This window comes from Sesamum indicum, linkage group LG4, assembly GCF_026168435.1.
Source record: "Sesamum indicum cultivar Baizhima isolate 11 linkage group LG4, ASM2616843v1, whole genome shotgun sequence".
Taxonomy (NCBI): Eukaryota; Viridiplantae; Streptophyta; class Magnoliopsida; order Lamiales; family Pedaliaceae; genus Sesamum; species Sesamum indicum.
Window position 1 is genome coordinate 18,443,710 of NC_142660.1, and position 17,239 is coordinate 18,460,948.

General features: G+C 39.0%; 2 protein-coding genes and 1 pseudogene across 3 annotated transcripts; all 3 read right to left on the bottom strand.

Moving 5' to 3' along the window:
* Window positions 1-3,811: 3,811 nt before the first annotated feature.
* On the bottom strand, window positions 3,812-4,759 carry LOC105161076 (agamous-like MADS-box protein AGL80 pseudogene; annotated as a pseudogene).
* A 4,926-nt stretch (window positions 4,760-9,685) lies between these two features.
* Window positions 9,686-12,106, bottom strand: LOC105161077 (beta-phenylalanine coenzyme A ligase-like). Its single transcript, XM_088879669.1, has 4 exons — window positions 10,479-12,106; window positions 10,330-10,397; window positions 10,112-10,214; window positions 9,686-9,887 (listed from the first exon to the last, which is right to left on the bottom strand). The coding sequence occupies exons 1-4, from the start codon at window positions 11,874-11,876 to the stop codon at window positions 9,762-9,764; spliced, it is 1,695 nt and encodes a 564-aa protein (XP_088735795.1). The 5' UTR covers window positions 11,877-12,106; the 3' UTR covers window positions 9,686-9,761.
* Window positions 12,107-12,236: 130 nt separating this feature from the next.
* Window positions 12,237-16,671, bottom strand: LOC105161034 (NAC domain-containing protein 53). 2 transcript variants are annotated; one of them, XM_020693220.2, is made up of 6 exons: window positions 16,356-16,671; window positions 15,057-15,334; window positions 14,446-14,634; window positions 13,326-13,787; window positions 13,131-13,245; window positions 12,237-13,044 (listed from the first exon to the last, which is right to left on the bottom strand). In XM_020693220.2, the coding sequence occupies exons 1-6, from the start codon at window positions 16,543-16,545 to the stop codon at window positions 12,635-12,637; spliced, it is 1,644 nt and encodes a 547-aa protein (XP_020548879.1). In that variant the 5' UTR covers window positions 16,546-16,671; the 3' UTR covers window positions 12,237-12,634. The 2 variants fall into 2 exon arrangements, with proteins under 2 accessions (XP_020548879.1, XP_011076897.1); XM_011078595.3 differs by having other exon boundaries at window positions 13,326-13,835; window positions 16,356-16,670.
* Between the last annotated feature and the right edge of the window lie 568 nt (window positions 16,672-17,239).

The window sequence follows — 17,239 nt, forward strand, 5'->3', positions numbered from 1 at the left end:
ATTCTAATGTGGAGTGAACTAGTTGATCGATTTGGGGTAGAGGATAAAAATCCTTGGACATGCTTTATTGAGGTCCCTGAAATCAATGCATATTCTCCACTTTCCTCCAGGCTTAGGTACCAGAACCACATTGGATAATCACTCGGTGAATTATATCTCCTTGATGTGTCCTGCTGTCAACAATTTATCTACCTTTGAGTAGAACCTCTATATAATATTTACGTGATTGGAGGGGGCACTACTGCACCTCTCCTACGGCACCAAATGTAGGGAACTTGATCTTCATATGGTAAGTGAAAATTACCACTTGAAAAGCACTTAGGGTAGGCCTCCCAAGAATAACATTACAGTCAGATGGTATATCCACCACCAGGAATTCCAGTAGATAAGTTTTTCGAGTGGACCCGGTCTCTAAGGTTAAAGGGAGTGAGATCATACCTCGAGGATGTATACTCCTCCCGCTAAACCGTACAAAGAGGTGTTCACCTTTTCTAGGGAGATGTTGCCTAACTGCATTTAGTTATAAACTTCCCCAAAGAATATATCCGTCAAGCGCTCCAAATCTATGAAAATTCACCCTACTTCATAGTTAGCCAATAATACTATGATGAACAGAGCGTCATTGTGAGAGTTTTTAGGTCCTGGTCGTTCTGTTCGTCTGAACTGGATGAAAGGGTGCCCTCCATCGCATCCACATTCAGTACCTCCTTCAAGGTTATATCATGCACCTCTCTTACTTGTGCTTTTCTAGCATGGTGGGAATCACCTCTATTTTGTCCTCCCACTATTATTTGTAGACTCCCTTATGAGGGGATCATTGATTCCAGTCCTGCTTCCAGACGCAGATCTGGTTCCCTCCTTTGGAAGGGGTTCTAGGCTGGAAACTTTCGCCTATTTTGATTTATCAGCCTTCTATTTTTTATAGGGTCCTGTTCCTAGGGCCTTTTCACAACACGCATATTCTTGCAAGTATCCATTTTGAATAAATCTTTTGATTTCATTCTTGAAGTATCGATATTCTTTGGTGGTATAGCTGCAGTCATTGTGAAAATGGCAGAACTTATGGGATTTGGGACGATGGGGGAAGCTAAGAGACCTTTTTCTTTTACCGCTATGAGAGCCTAGGTGATGGGCACAACCAACAGGGTGTACACCGCATTCACTTTTTGAAAAGATGGTTTTTTGTCTTGAAAATCTGTTCGAGGTTTCTTGGAGGGCGTCTCCTCCTTTATTTCATTCCTCTTTTTTCAGCTGCTCTCCCTCATGGAGGCTTGTGCATCCTCTATGTTGATGTATTTTGCAACTCAGGCTAATAGGGCATTGAACTTGGCTACGGGCTTCTTGGCCAAGGACTTAAAGAAGTCTCCGTCCAGGAGCCCCTAAGAGAAAACACTAGCTTTTACTTCTTAGGTAGCAAAAGGTACCTTCAATGCAGCTGCATTAAACCTTTGGAGGTATTCTTTCAAAGGATCGTTCTCCTTCTGTCGAATAGTAAATAGACTAAGTTTTATTTTTTGAAGCTTTCGACTACTGGTACACTGGTGTAAAAAGAGAGATCGAAACTTCCTATCGCGCCCGCAGGCAATTGGTTAAACCTTTGTTGAGCCGCCCTGGCGAATGTAGTGACGGAAATACGACATTTGATCCCGTCAGTATACTTGTGTAGGAGGGTTGTGTTCTCAAAACGTGAGAGATGCTCCTGAGGGTCAGAAGTGTCATCATATTCAGCGATGATTGGGGTACGGCAATTTGCTAGGAGTTCATCTGCGATCACTGTGTTTGTAAAGGCGATACCCTGCTGCTCTTCCTCAGGGGGCCCCTACAATCTGGTACTGAACATCTTGGAGGTCTTTTTGTAAGCATTCCAAGTGCACAAACCACTATGGAGGAACCTCCTGCTGGGCTACTGGGGGATGTCCTCGTCCTCCTACCACTGGTGGTGCGGGAAAAGAGATACCTCCCTCAGCGTCTTCTTTTGGGGCGTCCACATCAGATGGGGTGATCATGCGAGCGGGATCAATCCTGCCACCTGCTCTCATATGGCTATGGAGACTATTTGCTGAATGGCTCCCAGGAGGGCTGGAGATAACTCTCCCGAGGAAGTATCAAAGGAGGTGCTACGTCAAGGGGGCTTTGCCACGGGACCTGCAGATCTAGGAGGTGGTGGCACTAGTGCCAAAGGTGCTGAGACCGAATAGCCAGGTGTTTCCACAGCCTTTTGACTGTTCACAGCATTGTTAGGAATTTCAATTATGACTCACAACTTCAACTTTGTGTTTTCACAAACTGCGCCAATTCATACGTGCAGAAATAGCACAGGGTCCAACAAGCTTGGATTTTCGTCTTAGACCTAAATCAACAAGTCGAAAGATTTGGGAAACGGGACCTGCAAAACAACATGTTAGCACTCCGATATTCAAGTTAGTATTAGATTAGAGAGAAAATAATCGTCAAAAGGATAAATGAAAAACAAATTGAGATAGGATGATCGAATTTATGGAAGAAATTGTGCTGAAGTCGCAGTTAGAATGCTAGATGAAAGTGAAAAGTTGTATTCAAGAAGTTTGGAAGGTGTCCCCTGCCTAGGGACCAAACCTGTATTTATATAAGGGCATCTCCCTAAGATGAGGATCTTCATGTCTTTCTTACTTTTCGAAAAAAGAGGATGAAAATCGTTTGGATAAGCCTTGATCTGTTTTTATCTTCTGTTAGGTTTGCTTTTGAAGAGTTATTTTCGAGTTGGGAGAGATCCTTCATCAGCATGGAATCCTAGCTGCTAGGAAGTCCTAGTCGCTAAGGAGTCTAAAGCTTTTCGGGGGCCAGGTGTATGCCACGTGCGGGACATTTGAATATGGGCCTTGGGTCAATTATCTCTTAATGGACCATATTCTTGGGCTAAACCTGTGGCTATTTTAGACTCCTGCTCCCTTTGTGGGTCATTGGGTTAACAGAGGAGGTCCTGGGCTTTTTTGTTCTTTCTTGGATTGGACTTCTTTAGGTCATACATATCAAATGAGTTGGGATCCGCTTAACCCCGTCTAAGCACAAGCGATATAGCAAAATATGAAAACACACACCATACATTGCACAAAAATACACACATATACATGTATGCAACCACTGCAAACACATATACACAAGCACGAGCACCTACCAACATAAACAAAAAAACACGCACGATCATAAATTGAAATATATAAATATATAAATATTAAGGTGCTGTGTGTATTATATATGATGTTGTTTAATTTAATTATATTTTTTAATTGAAATATCATACATTGTTCATAATGTGAGTACTGATATGTGATCGAAAGTGCAATAGAAGATCTACTTCATTGGGAGGGGCCCATTGGGTTCATGATTCTTGGTGAATCCACAAAAGATTTTTTGCATTCCAACTCATTATATTACTAGTAAAAATAACGCGTGTTGAAAATAAATTATAAGTATAATAGAGAAATTTAATTATAAAGCATAATGAAAAGAAAATAATTTCTTCATAATTTAATTTTATATATTGGATTTTCAATTTTGACTTCAGAAATTTCCTTAGTCAAGTTGGGCGAATTCAAAGAATACATTCCGCGGTTAGATTTTTTCATGGGATAGTGATAATGACTTTAATTCGATCCCGCTTTGCCGAATTCTTAAGCAAAGTAAGTTTGACTGAACCGAATTAATCATAGACACAAGTAAAACATACTTACCATATAATTGATAACGCTAGCTTCTTAGATCATACATCAATCAATCAAAAAAATAAATGAAAAGGAAACAAAGAAAGAAGAGAGCCATTCAATAAACTCATGATCATAAATTTGAAATGATAAAATACATAAAATTCCCATACTGGAAAATGAAAAGAAAACAAAGAAAAATTAAAATTAAATAGTTTTTTTTTAATTTAAAATCATAAAAACTCATCACAAATTATGAAAGTGCTCATGGGAAGAACACATTAGACCACATGGCAGCACTATTACTCCCATCACTGAACGGCAAAATCATCTCCTCCCCGCCACCGCCGCTGCCGCTGCCGCCTACTCCGCCATGCCCAAACGAACTTCCCAGCCCCTGCTGATTATCACCCGGATTCCCCATACACTCCGTAAACCACTGCTGCGGCGGAGCCGCCCTCTGCATCCCCCCATCCAGCACCAGTGGCGCCGGCTTCTCCTCCACCCCGTTCCCGGGCGCCTCCACCGCCTTCTTCTTCAACCCTTCAATCCTCTTATAAATCTCCTTCAAGTTCTGATCAAGCAACCACCCCATGTCATTCAACTCCGCCGCGCCCAGCCCCTGAAGCCCCTTTCCAGTCAAGCACTGGTACATGAGATGAGTGATCTCCTTCTCCCGGTTATCCTTGTGGAGCTTCTTCAGCTGGTCCGCCGCCTTGGAGATGCGGTGGCGGATGAACGACTCCTGGTTGACCATCTTCTTGCTCTGCTCCATCTCTGGCATGCGCTTAAACTGCGCCAGAACGCGGTGCGCGCCGCGGCCATCGGGCCAGACCTCCGGCTGGGAGTCATAGGGGCTGTAGACAACGGCGCAGGCATCAATCCCGCAGAGCGTGCTCAGCTCGCTCACCTTCTTCATCAAACCCTTCTTCCGCTTCTTGAAAGTGGCTTTCCGGGCGGAGTCGTTAGTGATGAACGCCAGCTTCACTTTCTTTCTTGTCATGGCGGCCGGAGTAGCTGCTAGCTATATATGGTGATGGTGAAATGTGTGGTTTCTTGGTGTTGCTATATATAAGGTGTTGGGGGATTGTTTGGAGTTAATATGGAAGATTTGGAGTAATGGTTTTGGAGGTTTTTATGGTAAGAAAGTCTTGATTTTTGATATCATCTGAAATATTATTACAGAGAGATATGTTTGTATTCAGTCTTGTCTAGGCTGTCACATTTTTCAAATTCACTTAGTGATACACTTAATTTTATTTATTCAAATCACAGCTCAGTTTAGAATTGGTATTGTTCAAACTTTGATGAATTCATTGAATTTCTTCTTTTATTTTTATGGTTATAACTCAATAGCCACACTACTATGGCAACCCTAATTGATCCATATTACACATATGCATGGCAACGGCTCCGGGTACAATATCAGGGCTCCGTCCCGGACTCATCTTGAATAGGATAGGTTTGAATCAAATTAAATGAGTCTCTAAGCTGCTTGAATTTAAATGTTTGAATTCGTTAGGGTTTGGGATGGGTCCCGAGTTTTATGACAGACCTATCTTGAACTCGCCTGGAACCTACATACCCCGACCTGGCATAATTATTATTAATAATCATATAATAGAATTTTGAATTTTCTCATTCACCCATTTCACTTTTTAAAAATGATGATTTGAAATTAAATAACGTTTGTATATAAATGATTAATAATGAACAATTGAGGTAATTTAGTGAACAATTAAAATATGATTTGTTTTCATGTGTTAAATAATTTGAAAAACTTCAATGATTTGTAGTACTTAAATGCATGGAGTTTATTTCTAGTTGTATATTTGATTAACTTATTATTTTTTCAATATATAATAATGCGAGCAAAAAAATAGTCAAAAATGGTGGAATAAGTACTAGAGATAAAAACGTAAAAGTGAGAGTGTTATTGTTCGATTTTTATTTACAAGAGAGAGATTGATTTTGAATTAAAGCTCTAAGTATGAAACTACAATGTTTCTTTAAGCTAAAGTGGTAGGATAAAGGTGAAGTTGTAGTATGGGGGCTCGAACCGAAGAAACATATCAAAAACATGTGAAAACATTTCTTCTCTCGCTGGGGACTACTCTATTTATAGGCAACCACGAGTTAGTTGGAAAACATCATGAATTTGGGGGTGCATGACCTCAAAGTTGTTGGATAATACTGAATCCCCTCAAATTTAGTGGATAGTCTCCAGCAGTTGGAGGATCTACCTCGGATTCAAGGGGTAGCTGGAGGATCCCCCTCAGATTCGGGGGTCGGTTGGAGTCTGCTGTGTATTTTATGAGGGATAAGGGTGCTTTCTCGAATTTTCAATGAGATGGTTGAGGAGCTTTCTTGATTTTCAAAGAGGTGGTTGAAGAGTCTTCTCCTATCTGAAACCAAGCTTTTTAGGATTTATAGCGCTTCTCTTTGGGGGCCATGTGTCCTCAAGAGTCTGCTTGTCCTTATCCAATTATGTGAGGAGGCCTCAAGAGATCCTATGTGGATGCCAACTACGTTCCCTCGTGAACGCCACCAGATTTCAAGTCCTAAGTTTTCTTGAGGGCCTGTGTGGCTATCTTATGTAGGGGCACTCTCGAATTTAGGTCGATTAAATTTCTTTTTTGGTTAATTTATTTTTTCGGGGGACCTTCCAGTCCCCACGTGGGCTCTACCTGGACTGGGCCTTATGGGCCCTATCCCAAACTGGACCCCTTAGGGGTACCATAGGCTTTACATTTCTTTTCGCTTTTTAGATAATTTGGACCTCTTTACGAAAATCAATTTTTATACACATCATATAGTATAAAATATTAATTTTATTTAAATTTATGATTGGTGAATTCATAACTTTTTTCTTTTTAGAATAATTTGTTTCTAGGCTTCACCATGTGAATAATAATAAATTGGATTAATTTAAATTTAAAACAATTATATGAAAACCAGAATATAAATTAATAATTGTATAAATTATAATCATTTATATTAATTAATTGAAGAAAATATTTGATTCACAATTAAAAAGCAATTCTGGGCCCAGAGGGTTTTGGACCAGGGCAAAGCCGAAAAATGCGATTGAGGCTAGTCCCAGGTTCAAGCTAGAGTTGGCGAGGCGAGTTCAGGTAACTGTCAAGCCTTACACATTAAGGTTTTTCTTTCTCTTTTTGATCCTGATGCATGCAAAAATCACTTGGCTTAATTCTTTCGTGGACTTGGACTCCTGGCTTGAAGTATTTTACAAGCTTTAGGGATGGGTACCTGTAAAAATAACGGTAGCACTTTGACGCCCAAGTCAGTATTCAATATTAAAATAACATTATTGAAAGACAAGAATATGAGTGAATTATGATTAAATATGCTGAAAAATCGTGCATAAGAATGAAAGTGCATGATAGAAATTGCTTAAAAGTATTCAAAAAGTCGTCTCCTCTTCAAGGAACGGGAACCTGTTTTCATAGTTGAGGTCTCCTAGTAATTACACGGTCTTATCTATGAGAATGTTGAAGGGGTGGTTCCCCTATGGATAAACATCTTGGGGTTTCTATCTAGTTAGTTGGTGAGATCAGAGGTCTATCCTTATCTGGAGAATCCAGCAGGAGTAGAGTTTTTATCTGTTAGGGGACTATCTTTCTGAACCTCCTCATCAGCTTCTTTTCTCAATCATATTTTGCCACCTAAAGTGTGTATCTAGTTGGCCACTAACCAGACAGGAATGGGAACCTATTTTCATAGTTGAGGTCCCCTAGTAATGACGTGGTCTGATCTCTGAGAATATTGAGGGGGTGGTTCCCCTATGGATAAACATCCCAGGCGTCCCTATCTGGTTAGTTAGAGAAATCGGGGCTCTATCCTTATCTGGAGAATCCACCGAGAGGAGAGTTTTTCTCTGTCAGGGGACTATCCTTATGAACCTCCTTCAGCTTCTTTTCTCAATCATATTTTGCCACCTAAAGCTTGTATCTAACTGGCCGTCACAGTGGAATTAAGTCCTCTGGCCTTCAATGAACAGGTTCGTATCTTAGGCTTTTGCTTTATTAAGCAAAGGCTAAGGGGAGGCTTATGAGGCCCTTCTCACCTCTTCTCCTTTACTAGGCGTTTTGGGGTTGGTTGTTGGACTAAGAGGTGGTTTGAGCTCTAAGTTTTGTATTTATGGTCAATCAGTCTGTCCCCCCCCCCCCCCCTACAATTTTGAATAATCTTTTAATATTTTATTTTTATCAAAATACAAACCTTCCACCCGTTTTTTCTTAATAACAAACCATCTAGGCTTCCTAAAGATATATATATTATCAATTAACTCATAAGAACTTATTTCATTAAACTGCTCATCTTCTTGTAGCTATCGCTCTTCATAGCAATAATAGACTAAATTATCTCAAAAATCTCATATTTTCTTTTAATAAATGCAATATTTTCAAATATAACTTTCTAATATTTCTTAAATTTAATTTCAAGTATTTTTATAAACTTTTTATCAATTCTTCACTACTACATATTTTAATTAAACACCAGTACATATAATTAAGTATTGTCAATAGGCCCAATAAAATTGAGTAAATTAATTATAGTAATGATTAAATCTAATAAATCTAGTAATTTAATCAACCAACTATAATGTTGTTATGGCAAATGTGATATTTAATTAGACATTAATTTAAATAACCAAACTCATAAAATTTTCCGACTAAATTTTAAATCGGACAATAGAAACTACATTTAATAAATGCAGTAACCAAATAACTTAAATATACTAATTAATTAATAAATTAAACTGATAATTTATTACCGCAAAAGAACGAATTCTCTGATTGAAAGAAAAGTGTGTGTATGTATATATAGTACACAGTGATATGTGTATGAATTTTGTGGGCCCACAAATGAGGAATTGGTGTCTTGGAGTGGAGTAGCCGGTGGGAGACGTGCTACCACCAATGCCAACTTCACCTTATTCTTATGTGTGTGTATATGTATATTAACAACTTGTGACGTTCCAAATTTAATTCCTGAAAACTTTATTATATTTAAATTTCATTCTATCATTTATTTACTCATTAACCATATTTTATAACTATTTATCAATTAATCTCACAATTATGCATCAAAAAATTGCGGAGGTTACACTTGGACTAGTGCCCGACACAACTGATTAATTGAATCATTCATGATCAATCATTAATCACAAAAGCCTGCTACTGTGGGTGGTCGTCTAGTAACGGTCTCTGGCACTAGAGACTAAGTGAATATCCGTGTGAATGTTTAGGCTCCCAAGTTTCATATGGGTACGGTCCTTTTCTCTATCATCTGTCGGTCTTAGTTTAGATCATGGAATTGGGTGTCGGTTTTCATCCTAAACTACGCATCTATGCTTTAATACTTGAGACTGTATTCCGCTTAATTGTTCAACATAGGAATATGCATTTTTTTAAGTTGCATTGGATTGAAGGATTCGGAATCACAAATTCTTCCTAACAAATCCTTTGGATATGTTTGAATAATTTTAAATGTAAAGAATTTCAAATTTTTCTATTTTAATTCTGAACTAAATTTCGATAAATATGGGTGAATTTCAAATTCATTTCAAATGAAGTCATTGAAATTCTTTCTCCAAATTCTTCCTTCAAATCCAAATATATTCTTACCGTTTTGGTCATTTCTGACAATTGACTGTTAAATTTACAATTTTTGTCATTTTCGTTAAATTGATACCAGAACTATTCGAATCCTATACTAAGAATTGTATGCACTTCACATACTTGGATATTTACACTTATTAATTACTTAATTATAAATTTTAGATTACGAATCATTTATTTATATTAATATCTTAAAATTTAAATAATTTATAATTAATTTTTTTATTTTTCTAAAATTATAGTTATCCCGTGCCTCAGCACGAGGTCCTAACTAGTTATACAAATAAATAAATTTTGATAAAAATATCTTAAATTATTATATTATGCTCTTTCCTTCAAGATTAATGCAGAAAAAAATAATTTTGAAACGACCATCATATCATTCATTTATTCAGCTACATCTGAAGTTTTCACATCAAGACTTTGAGTTGCTTCATCATAACTTGGAGGGCATTTCTTGTTTGCTCTGCAACACCAACTCCCTCCTCAAAATCTTGCCTGCAGCAGACCTTGGTATGCCTTTCATGAAACTCACCCCCCTTATTTTCTTGTATGGTGCTACCTGAAAATTCTCAAGATTAAGAGGTTAGATTTTTTTATTTTGAAGATAAGTTGATAAAGTGTTTGAATAAAAGAAAATTATAAGATGTATGTAATGATAATTTTGCAATTAATACGGTCGGAATTGCATGGCTTAGAAGATGTTAGTAATGTTAATTCTACTGTGATCATATTGCTAGCTAGGAATAGATGCAGCAAAAAGGGAACGGGACATCTTAATAGTACCTGGTTGGCAACAAATTGGATGATCTGATCTTCTGTTAGCTCAGAATCAGCTGCTCTCACCACATATGCTATGGGAATTTGTCCTGCTGCTTCATCTTCAACTCTGCAAGATTTTCAAAAGTGTTAAAAACACATATATGTGTGTGTGTGTGTGTGTGTGGTGGGGGGGGGGGGGGGGGGGCGGTTGGGGCATATAACTCATATGAGTGGAAACTGACGGTATGACGGCTGCATCTAGTATCTGAGGATGTCCGGTTAGTATTGCTTCTAGCTCTGCCGGAGCCACCTGCATTTGTCGACGTTTCAGCTAATGAGCTGCTAACGTTATCTACACCAATGCTCTTCTAGAAACTCAAACGATGCATACCTGATAACCATTGTGCTTGATCAACTCCTTTATCCTGTCAACTATGTAAATGTACCCCTCATCATCGAAGTAGCAAAGATCTCCTGTTTTCAACCACCCTTCCGAATCAAACGTTGCAGCAGTCGCCTCAGCATTGCCCAAGTACTCTTTCATCACAGTTGGGCTCTTCAGCCACAGTTCACCTTCCCTATTTGGCGGCAGTTCCAATCCCGTCTCAAAATCCACCACCTTGGCAGTAAAGCATGGAAGCAACCTAGCTGACGAACCAGGACGAGCCTTTGCTTCTTGATTGGATGCAAAGAACGTAGCCGCACCACAACTCTCAGTGAGACCGTAGCCTGGCCTCAGCTCAACCCATGGAAACTTGACCCTGAATGCATCGGCCACCTCTTTGCTCAACGGTGCAGCCCCAGATCCAACTCGTCTCAAAGATGACAAGTTGTATCCTCCACCATTGTACTTCACCAGGCCGAGTATCACCGGAGGGACAGCTGGTATGTTACTCACCTTGTGATTGTGAATAGCTTCAAGCATTCCTTGGAAATCAAATCTTTGCATTAGAACAGTGGTGGTGCCCGCGCAGAATAATCCAAGCCCAAAAAATACTAGACCATAGATGTGGAACAAGGGTATGAAGCAGAGGAAGACATCATCATGGGCCTTGGATACGTCGACAGACCACTTGAGTAGTGTAATAACTGATATGAAGTTGGCATGAGTTAAGACAACTCCTTTGCTGGTTCCAGTGGTCCCTGAAGAGTACAGTATTGCTGCTGTGTCTGATTGAGTTGGCTTCACTCCTGGAATTTCTAACGGTTCGCATTTCTCAATCAACTCTTCAACTGAAAGCTGGCTATCATCTGTACCACGCGATGTAAGGAGAACAGGCACTCCAGTTGGAGACACCTTGTGCATCTCTTCTGGGGAAGAAACAGCAAGTTTTGGACCCGAATCGCTCACCTGCTTGGCAATTTCCATTTCAGTGTTAAGTGGATTGGCAGTGGTTATCACACCACCAATGGAGAGCACTGCAAGACATATGGTGGAGTATAAAAGTGAGTTTGGTGATAAGATCAACACAACATCGCCCTTCCTCAGTCCAAGACCATGATATAAACCGGCAGCAAGCGTGTTGATGGAGCGGCGAAGCTTAGCATAGGTGAGTCTGCGATTAGTGGCAGAGTCGATGAGTGCCACCAGTTTTTCAGCATGCTCCGGTGGTGGGAACTGTGATAGAACAAACGTGGCTGTGTCAAGGTTAGGCTGGGTCGGGATTTTGTTCTGCTCACTGAGATGGACAAGTGAATAGTAGATTCCGCTTTGTGCATCGAAGCCACTTCTTTTGTCGAACAGTAGAGACTGACTGACCGGTTCTTCCTCACTACCAGCCATTGCCATCCAACTCTCTTCAATGTGAATTTTCCAGACTATCTCACAGGTGAATGGCTGTCAAATGTTCGATAAGTAAGTTGTCTTTTTGTCATGTTCTCGTAGCTAAATCCTAAGGGATGCTACTGTTCGTCATTTTGCTCAGTTGCCGGCAAAAGCAAGAAGAGCAAGTCATCCTTAATAATTGAGGGATAGTATATTTCAAGCATCACTTTCCATTCGGATGTTTCCAAAAGAATGATACGCTTTGGCCGGCCGAGCTTTTGTCTGTTATCATTTTGCCAACTATATAATGAATGACTCGTGAGAATTCCAATCCTCCTTTGGAGGCACACGCCAAGATTAACAAACACCAAGGAAACATAGATATGCTCAAATATAAAACAGCACCCAGTTATTTCAAGTTCTGAAAAGAACCTAATGTTCTAAATATTCGTCGTCCAGCCAAAAACCATAAACTCGCTACACAGTAAATAAAATAAAGTCACAGAACTAGTGTCAGTGCTTCCAGGGCAGAAGCTGAGTATCTTATAATCCAGAACTTTGTCCAGCGATTTTATACCAATATATCCTAACATTTTGTAGCAGCAGTCAGTGGACTGCTCCAAGAAGAATCCTATTTTTTCCTAACCACCTATTCCATTGGAGAACCAAAAAGAAAAAAAAAAGGGTATCAGCCGTAGGCGGATTTCCAGTTTGAGAATACATATTGAAGCTTTTCACTTGTGCAATTTGTATTAGAGCGTTAGTTGAGCACTCCCGAAAGTCTACTTTGCGCATATACAGGTCCCTATTTTGAAGCTCATGGAAAGAATTAGGACCCAGAAAAATATGAAGCAGAACCAACCCCTGGATAGGGTAGACAAAGTCTTCCCTGGAAGTATGCTAACACTTGATTCCAGACTAGCAGAACCATCGTTGCCCCGTGAAAAGCCAAAAGAAAGGACAATGTTGAAGTTCTCAGGCTTGCCAAATGACTGGACTCTTCCATTGCCATCGGTTGTCAAATTTCTTATTTGGATCATGCCAGCAGTAACATGAACCGAACTGGAAGGTTGAGATAAGGAATTGAGACGAAGAGTTGTACTTTTTGATGGAAACTCTGCAGCAAAGGCCGGGGGGGCAGGGATGCTGCCCAACATATGACTTGCCTGTTTGATGAATGGATATTGAACATCTGCACCACACGAGAGACAAAGTTAGATACCTTAGCAATGTACTACCACACTAAAGTTATCAAAAGTAGGGTGACTTCTCCGGTACCTGATTCATATTTAGCCGAATCTTGCTTATCAGATGGTGATGCAGCATCATTATCATTGTTGTCATCAATTTGTCCACTCAGCAATGTAGATTTCTCAGTTTCGCCATTCAATTCCTGGAAACAAAAGTACAAGTTAGAGTACTGTGTTTCAAAAGCGAGAATTGAAACACAATGAATTTCAAGTGAGAAATTACCTGAGGAAGCAATGCTTGATCTGAGATAAGTTCCTCACTTCCCAGCATCACTGAAGGATCGTATGCAAAGTGTTGTGCGTTATCATCATTGGCACCAAAGAATGTAAGGTACTCCTCAAGCATGTCAAAAGCAGAGGTATTAGTTTCGGCGGCTGAATTTGGTAGATCGTTAGATTCAATGAATCCTCCATTTCCATATTGGAGGTTGTCAGAAGAATCCAGGAATGGTTCATCAAGTAAGTAATCTAAATCATCAGAATTCCCAGACTTGCTGGATTCACCGATGTATTCATGCTTGACTGCTCTTACAGTCATATCATATGGAGCAGGCAAATCATAAAAGTTCTTATCCTCATGCTGCTCAGCTTCACAATATTGTTCTCCTGCATTGACCAAGAGCTGTTGAGTGTCATTGACAGATTCTGCGGTTTCCTCGCCATAGCTGCCATCTGCAGGTTGGAACTTCAATGGAAGAGGAGAAGTATCAGATGGAACATCTGGTCCAAGAATCTGGTGAAAAGAAAGATTTAGTGGAAGAGATCATGAAGACAATGCTACACATCACAGAGGCTTCTGCAAAGCATGGAAATTACAGGCAAAAAGACATATCATGAAGACAGTGAACTGGACCAGTCCCATGATTTCAAATGCAAAAGCAATAGCAACGGTGCCCAAGTCAATCAGAAATCCTAAAATAAGATATTCCTCTCTGGTTCAAAGCCCCATGTCAATTCTCTTACTTTAATTAACTTTCTCCCCTTAATTTTTGATTTATATGGAGAGGACAATAACAGATGAACATATAACACATAAACGACAACAGCCCGCATATCACTAAATATAATGTCCCATAAGGTAAAATGAATAGCTGAGCTATGATATTAAATTTTACAAAGGAGACGATGACAGAATCAATATATGGACAACTCCTGAATTCTTCATAACAATCACAAATATATCATGTCACAGCCCCCACATGTTTTTACTCTAACCTACCTCGTACCACAACTACTTTTTGCTTTGACAAGGATGTAGGCGAATATCACAGATGTCTTGAGTCTATTCATCCACAGGACAGGGAAGATAATGGCAAAAATAGAAGAATGCTAAGGGCACAAACCTGCTCAAGGTCATCACCATCCAAATAAGCATCATCAACAAAGTCAACTTCCTCAGCAGCCTCCTCTTTTGGAACCAATTCCAACTCATCATCATCCCATTCCTCTTCCACAAATGGTGCCCCATACTGTTCACCGTTCTTCGGCCCTGAACCACTCTTCTGAAAGACTCGGCACAGCACAAATGCGTCCTTTTCCAGAGAAATGGATACAGGCAGTTTAGAAAGGTCTAAGACCTTTTAATAACAAATCAAACTCCACACTGGTTCTCATATCATAAAAATGTGAACAAAAGTAGTTACAAATTCATTTTCATAATAGAATTTATTCTATTGTTGATAACAGACATAAATGATGGCAATAAAATATTTAAATTATCTCAAAGTTAAATTCAAAAATAGATCATCTTTCTTCCCTTTTATGCTGATTAATCAGAACTTAATCCAATATCCACATTGCAGTAAAATTACAAGTCATTTTCTTTTCTTTCAAGCCTACTTGGAGAGTCATATTTCCCTGGCATCATTTTCACTAATCCTGCCAACTAAAATCATGATGAGTCACAGTTAAAATATAACATATAATCAACCAAAAAATAATTATGCAACCCCACCTGAACAATGCCAGCTTTCTCCAACTCCAGGTCTGCAAGCCTGTACTCATGCATAACCCAGTTAGTCCTCTGCCCCTTTGGAGCACGGCCACTATGATAAACAAGGGTTTTCTTCATCCCAACAATTTGAGCTTTATGGTAGACAGCCCTGTCCTTCCCAGTTGTCTTCCAGTAACCTTTTTCAGTCGCTCGATTGGTCCTTGCTCCATTTCCATACTTCTTATCCAGCACGCTGAAGAAATACCATTCTAGATCTCTAGTCTTTAGCCTTGAAAAGCCTATAACAGCCCAGAATTAGTATTGCATTCATTTCGGACTTGTAAATTGTAATGCCAAAAGAAACTTCAGTGATGCCTTGACAGTGACGTTAGAGCAATTTTTGTTCAAACATACATGAGCAGAGATAAATGCTAAAGTGTATGCTTGTAACACATAATTTATACACAGATTATCAACTAGAGATTCATGCTCTAAATCTGGCAACTAACAAGCGAGCAACAAGTCTGACATGACATCTGGTTCAAAAGGTTTATGGACTATCTTCCATGACAATTGAGTCAGAAGTATGATATGCACCATTCCTAGGCAGATAAAGATAGATACACTATCCCCAATCACTTTATACATTCCCATACAGTCCAACTAATTGCTTAGACAACTTTTCTACCAGAACCCACACGGATGAAGAAACTCTAATCAATCCGGTAGATAATATTCTTCAAAACAATGGGACACAGCTAGATAAACGTAAACGTTTACAGGAGAACTTCATACATCCTTTACTCAGCCTTACAGAATAAAATCTCAATTGCTCAATTTTAGTTGATACTGTGCAAAAAAAGAGATGCAACCAAGACTAAAGCTACGTCATCCTAACACAAAACCAATCATTTGGAGGCCAGATCTACAACAATCCCAAAAAGCAGATAAGTTACAGCATGTAATTCAATTTTTGCAACATAATTCACAAGCAGGCACTGTCTACAGGTCCAGGAGACAAACATCAACTTGAAGAAGACAAAACCCCACCATCCACAGCAATAAACCCTAATAAAATTGTCCAAGAACAATATCTCAAGAAAAAACCAGAGCAAGTTAAAGAGCTAACAAAATAGGCACTCAATAGTACCACATCCCCCACAAACCATCAACTTCATACTCAATCACTCCACAGAAACAGCCCTACTTCCACCAAAAGCGAAAACCCCACACACAGCATCCAAACACTTGACTAAAAAGCAAATGAACAAAAACACAAAAACCCAGAAAGTAGAGAAAATGGGCTCGAGAGAAACATACTAGGAAGATCCCAAGGCTCCGCCTTGTAAATATCGATCTCCGAAATCGCATCAAACCGAAACCCCTTCCCGCAGACTTTTCTCCTCAAATAGTACCGCACCAACTCCTCGTCCGTCGGATGGAACCGGAATCCGGGCGCCAGCATACTCGAAGATCCAGACGATTTCTTCTTCCCTGCAACAGAATCCATTCCCAAACATAGAAAACAATCGAGGGTTTTTCTCAAATTAGGTTTCTTGGGTGGGTGGGTTTGCTAATGGGCTTTGAAAATGGTGGCTGCCATTGTTTAATAGACTCTTGTAGAAGAAGTAGAGGAAAAAGCGAGCTCAGTATTTATTTATGTATTTTCATTATAATTTATTCAAAAATATCTGGATAGTCCGGATTAAGTTTGGGCTCCGTTGACGGGGCTGTGACATGAATGCTGAGCACGTGGACACCCTGGAAAGAGGATGCCGGATCCGGGTCCCCGGTGCAACCCGTTTTCAAACATTTTATGCCCGGATTTCTATATTTAAAAAAAATGTCCATTTAATTGAAGTTGAGTTTATATAAAGGTAATGCTCAATAATGGAAAATTATATATATATGTGAATTTTATTAAATAATTCTGTTTATTTTATAGTAATTATAAATAAAACTATATCATAAACCTTGCATCAATTTAATCACTAATTTAAAAATATTTAATTATTTTTTTCAATTTCTTGCACTATTTTTTTCTACATCAAACACTTCATTGTATAATTTTAAATTTAATCTATTTTTATATTAATTTTGATCATTTATTAAGTTATTTTTTATTCTTTTTAATTTAATTAAATAAATATGATAAAATTTTAAATTATACATATGTATCGCTATATGTATAATTGTAATAGTAT